The 6030-nt window shown below is 41.2% G+C and overlaps 1 protein-coding gene across 3 annotated transcripts in view; it reads right to left on the bottom strand.

Annotated features, from left to right (window-relative positions):
* Positions 1-453: 453 nt before the first annotated feature.
* The window catches only part of LOC123365895 (maestro heat-like repeat-containing protein family member 1), a 74149-nt gene continuing 68572 nt past the window's right edge, over positions 454-6030 (bottom strand). For all 3 annotated transcript variants that reach the window (XM_045008912.1, XM_045008914.1, XM_045008913.1), the window contains 2 exons: positions 2619-2966; positions 454-1384 (listed from right to left, as the gene is read on the bottom strand). In XM_045008912.1, coding sequence (XP_044864847.1) covers positions 2644-2966 — 323 coding nt within the window. In that variant the 3' untranslated portion in view covers positions 454-1384; positions 2619-2643. The remainder of the gene's footprint in view (positions 1385-2618; positions 2967-6030) is intronic.

Genomic DNA, 6030 nt, shown 5'->3' with positions numbered 1-6030 from the left:
CTCCCAAGGTCTGTGAGAGTGAGGGATCGTCCTTCAGGATAGGTTGTAGATCCTTGATGATGCACTGTAGGAGAACACTTCAGTCTCTCTGGTCACTCAATAACAGACCTAAAAGTGGCAATTCTTCAACAAAAAAACTTCAAAAACAGACTCCAATGTGAAGCTACAGAACTGGAATTAATTTGCAAACTGGATACCATCAGATTAGGCCTGAATAAAGACTGGGAGTGATTGGGTCATTACAAAACCTAAACTTCATTTCCACAATACTAATTTCTCCCTACTGTTACTCACACCTTCTTGTCAACAGTCTGTAATGGGCCACTCTCTTACTACTTCAAAAGTTATTTTTCCTCCCTTGGTATCCTGCTGTTAATTGATTTATCTCATTAAACTGACCTCACACTTGGTAAAGCAACTCCCATCCTTTCATGTATTTATACCTGCTCCTGTATTTTTCACTCCATACATCTGATGAAGTGGGTTCTAGCCCACGAAAGCTTATGCCCAAATAAATTTGTTAGTCTCCACGGTGCCACAAGGACTCCTCGATTTTTTTTTATAGTTACGGATGACACTCACCAGTGCTACTGTGATTCCACAACTTGATTTTATTTACACAAAAGTTAGACTGGTGCCAAGGCAAGGTCCTGTGATGGGAATGGTGATCAGGGTGATTACAGACAAAAGCACTGTAATGATCATTTTGCGCACTCACATTTGCTAACAGGGTGGTGATCACTCCAGAAAAATAGCATCACAACATTTATTTAAAAACCCCACAACCGTTAATGAACACTAGCAAACAAAGCAAAATCAGAGGGAGGAGAAATTAACTCTATTGCTATTAGCCAGGAGGAAGCGGGGACACAACCAGACTATAGTTCTGGCACTTGTGCTAGGAGGAGGGTATAGCTTGCAGGAAGTCACTGAAGTGGTAACGGCTAGAGTAAAGCTGATGGTAGATAATCTCTGGCTATGTGGTAGGCAGATGCCAGGACAGTATGGAAACCTTCTGTCATGTAGAGAATAACCATGGCCTGATTTTGCAGTTCCCTTTTGTGCTATATGCACTCTCCCTCCCACCCCAGCTCTGACCCTCTCCATCTGCAGCTTTGTGCTCCGAAGAAATGGTTTGAGGCTGTCACTTTCCTTGTCCCACGTGTCTGTTCCTGCATCTCTCTCCTGCATCTTCTGTCTCCTTCATGTCCATCAGACCTGAACACTTCCTCATGTCCCCCTGCCATATCTCCTGATCTCTTCCTTCCTCAGTTAGTTCAGCTGCTCTAGGTGACTCTGCTTTTTCACTCTTTTAGCAACTACTGGAGGGTTTGCAGACCAATCAGCATGGTCAATTTCTGATTTTAATGTGCAGCTGCAGCACCTGCGAGGTAAGGAAAGTAGCATGGGTTAGCAAGAATAGTTACTGCAATGCCGCGTGCACATCCCCACTGCTTGCTACCAATATGGAAGGTGTAAAAGGGAAGTGCCACCATCATTTCTACTTTGGTGCCAGAATAGCAATCAACAAATACAATGTAATTTTTCCTGATTTTCCTTCATTTTCTTCTGTATAAATTCTTTAATTCATTCCAAAGAGTGAACCACATAAAAAACCAAAATCCAGACCAGGAACACAAGCCATCTTGGTAAATGCACCTTTGCAAAATAACTGAACACTTTTACATTTTTAGGAAGGGAGGAGGGATATATTTTCCAGGTCAAAAACACAAAGTATGGCCAGAGCCGCTGTGCAGAGAAGCCTGTGGATGCAACATGGTGGTGTGTAATCACCACTTCTGTTAGTAATCAGATTCTTTCAACACCGAAGCCCTGGCTGAACTGGGGCAAAAGGAACTAGCATGGGACCAGGAAGCAGACGAACTTGCGCTTCTGTATGCACAGAGTGCGCTATCACCACCTATTGGCAATAAACAAGAAGTGGAGATTATAAAATCTCACAATGTGAATGCAAAAAAAACAGATTGACAGATGCTAAGATTTTAATGGCAGGCACTGTATTTTCATGGGGGGGAAATTGAGACAGAATTCTGTTTGTAAACAAATATCCAATAATTGAAAATAACCTCATCTTTATCATAGGACAACTTTTTCAAAGTTAGGAAATTTGGACTAAGTTCCACACACACAAAAAACCCTTAACTTTGCTCCTTTATCCCTGTTCATAAGTGTCCTAGTGGGATATCCGTATATTGAAACTTCGGAGTTACAAATTAACAAATGTTCTAAATCACTGATTATGAACAAAAAACTAAGATACTCTTACAGGTATATTGCGTGCCTTCTCTCTTCCATGATAAATAAGTAACATCCTCACTTGGTTTGGTCAATGGGGTTCTCTAAGGTCTATGGCGTACATGACTACAGTGAACTAGATAAAATATGTATCTGATATATTGGGAGAATGTGATCTTGATCACATTCCAGGAGGGTGAATATGGAAGATACAGTGGGATTTCGTGTCTCAAGTTCAATCATTCTAACCCATCGGATGTAGGCTGGGGAGTGGCAGTCTCCCATTCAAGTTCACATGACCTCTCTCAGCATGATATTCAACAGAATCAATAATTACTGGAATGTGAGAGGGTAGAAAATACCTTTGAGGAAGGTATTTCCATAACATTAGAGTCTTTTCCTTTTCAGATTCCTTGTGAGCTTCCATAGCTTCTGTTTCATGCTCTTTTCCCCTTCTTCTTGGTCTGCTGTTGAGGTATCTTCAGGGACGGTTTTGCCTCTCAATTGCTTTGAGCTGGACTTGAACTTTAATGGGATTTCTCTGTCTTTAAAAATCTTCATCTTTCTTTGAACAGGCAGAGAGCAGAAAAACCTCCTCAACCCGGAAAGAGGCTCTGCTTCAGGCAAACAAGCTGTCTCAATATTTGTTATGGTATCTAAAGCTGTAATGCAGACTGAGGCTACAGGGTCATATTTGAGATCGTCAAGAGCTGAAACCAAGAAGAAATGCAAGTCAAGGCACATAGTATTAATGAGATGACATTTAATTAGGCTCCATTATCTTATGCCATTTTCCTGGACCCCATGCCGTATCCCAACATCAGAAGCAGAGAATATATATTATTTCTAATCTGCCCTGTGTGCCAGGATGAGAATTTAGCCTTCCTCACCCCCACATCACCACCTTCAGGCCAAAGCATTCAGTCATCACATTAGATGCCATAGATTGAGAACCATCTAGTTCAATTTGTGAAGTCCTCATTTCTCCTCTGTTAATGGGAAAGCTGGAACCTTTTCAGCAAACACAGAACACACTCACACCTGGGAACTCTCCTTCTATCAGGAGAGGGGTTAGGAATTGTAAAGGGATGTAACTAGAAATAATGGGATGACATTAAGCACAAAAGATGTCGACCAAATGTGAAAAAAATGACAAATAGTGAAGTCTTTCAAACTGTAGTATAGTCTCGAAGAAAAAGGGGCTGGATGCCTTATGACTTGACTGATGTTTACCACATTACTACACAAAGCACTGTAGGGTACATTCCTGAAATAGCGCTTTTTCCCCCATTTCTAATTTATTTTATAAGCCTCATTTGAATCTATTTTAAATAGGAATAAAGACTGCAGTGCTGAGGATTGGGACTGCTCTATAAAGTCTTTCATTTTCAAATCATTGGTTCGAATTCTATTGGATAGCTATGTGAAATGAGCTAAGAATACAAAAGGCGTCGTAGTGCAATAGCCTAGTATCCTATCATGGCTGGTACTTGATGCTTCAGAGGAAAGCAAATAAAAACTCAATATGCCCTTAAGCTAAGTATGTAATACCATATCATAAGGGAAATAATATTATGAGCCTAATTTTGATCTCAGTTACACTGGTTTTACATCAGTGTGACACTACTGGGCTACATCGTTGGCCCCTCTTTGCCAGCCCACTGGGGCAAAGGGGCCATAGAACTGTTTTAATTGGTCTCCTGAACACTTCCCCAGTGGAAGGGGTATTCCCAAGAGAGGCAGAGCCAGTAGTGGCACCGTGCTATCCTCACCCCTCCGCAATGGGGCCTGACCAAGGGAAATGGCACATGACAGGAGGGCCATTGCCCAGGGAAGCTGGATGCAACTTAGAGCAGCCCTGAGACTATACAAGAGCAGCCCAAGGATTAGGGAGCAGCAGAGGTTATATAAACCACCCCTTGACCTGCCCCCAGGCCTGTGCCAAGTGCAACTTAGCCAGATGGCCAAATTTTGCTCACTGACTTTAACAGAGGTTCTCCTATTTTATACCTGTCAGTGGGAGCAGAATTAGGTCCCTTATATTTATATAATGGGCTTCCATCCTGAAGGATCACTAAGCACTTTATACACTTAAAAATTCAAATACAAACTATACACAAGGATCCCTTCAAGTGCACAACCGTGCTACACACATTTCAGGACACAAGGTGAAGAAAACTTTTATTCTTCTGCAGCTCCAGGAGGGATTTAGATACGCAGAATGTAGTTGCTCCCACTGAAATTTGGCCAGGACACGAAAGTTCAAATAATCTTACTAAGGGCATCTTCAATAATCAGAAAAGATTGAGATCTCAGCTTTGGGTAGTTCCTGCAGCAGCACGCTGCCCCCCTAGAAACATGGTCTGGCATCAGTTTAGAACTCATTCAGAAGGAAGAGTTCTGCTCACTGAATCATAATTTTCAGAGTAGCAGCCGTGTTAGTCTGTATCTGCAAAAAGAATAGGAGTACTTGTGGCACCTTAGAGACTAACAAATTTATTTGAGCATAAGCTTTTGTGGAGCTCACTTCATCGGATGCATGTAATGGAAAATACAGTAGGAAGATATAGATATATATATACACACACACACACACACACACACACACACACACAGAGGGAACATGAAACAATGGGTGTTACCATACACATTATAAGGAGAGTGATCAGTTAAGGTGAGCTGTTGTCAGCAGGAGAGAAAAATAACTTTACACAAAACTATTTTCCCATGCTTTTCTCGCCCCCCTTTCCCCGCCACACACAGTTCCTTATATCTCCTTGTCAAGTGTTGTCAAGGCCATTTTCATTACCACTACAAACAGTTATTTTTCTCTCCTGTTGACAACAGCTCACCTTAATTGATCACTCTCCTTATAATGTGTATGGTAACACCCATTGTTTCATGGTGTGTGTGTGTGTGTGTCTTCCTTCTGCATTTTCCACTACATGCATCCGATGAAGTGAGCTGTAGCCCACGAAAGCTTATGCTACAATAAATTTGATAGTCTCTAAGGTGCCACAAGTACTCCTGTTCTTTTTGTGAATCACAATTGCTATCTCACACACTGGACCTACACTGTTGCTTGGACATTTCCCATCCAAACGTGCAACCAGCTCAACACAACATTGCTTGGCTTTGATGAAAGCTAAGGAGATAACAAACCAAGGTAAAACATCCAAATATGGTCAATTGAACACTGTAGAGCCAAGAAAAGAAATTAGCTTTACACCACTGCAAGATAAATAAAGTTATCTTTATTAGGAAGTGCTAAAAAGCTACTGTGCAATTTATCCCAGCACTTACGAGTCTTCACTGAGCTGTTCATAATGACATCTAGGGTCTCCTTCCTGAGGGGTTACGACCAATTCATAGCCCCTCAATGTGCCCACTTTTATCTACACTGAATTTTCTCCCCCATCATGTTGCCCAATTGTCTAGTCTTATAAAATTCCTCTTCATTCTTCCAAATCTTGATTAATCTAAATGACTGAGTCATCAGCAAATTTCACCACCTCACTAGTCATCCCATCTTCCAGGAGGATATTAAACATATTGAAAACAGGTCCTATTACTGTCCCTTGAGAGACTGCAACATGCTTTTTGTGTTGCTTTCTGTCTTTTAACAAGTTATTAATATATGCCAAAAATTTATTTCTCGCTCTCTGGTTACTAAGTTTCCTGAACAGTCTTTTGTCAGGGACTTTATCAAAAGCCTTTTGAAAAGCTAAACTTATTTATTTCCTCGTTTATCCACTACTTTCTTAACTCTTTCAA

This window comes from Mauremys mutica, chromosome 3 (assembly GCF_020497125.1).
Source record: "Mauremys mutica isolate MM-2020 ecotype Southern chromosome 3, ASM2049712v1, whole genome shotgun sequence".
In the NCBI taxonomy this organism is placed as follows: domain Eukaryota; kingdom Metazoa; phylum Chordata; order Testudines; family Geoemydidae; genus Mauremys; species Mauremys mutica.
Note: the sequence above shows the minus strand (reverse complement) of the source record. Positions and strands in the feature narration are given on the sequence as shown.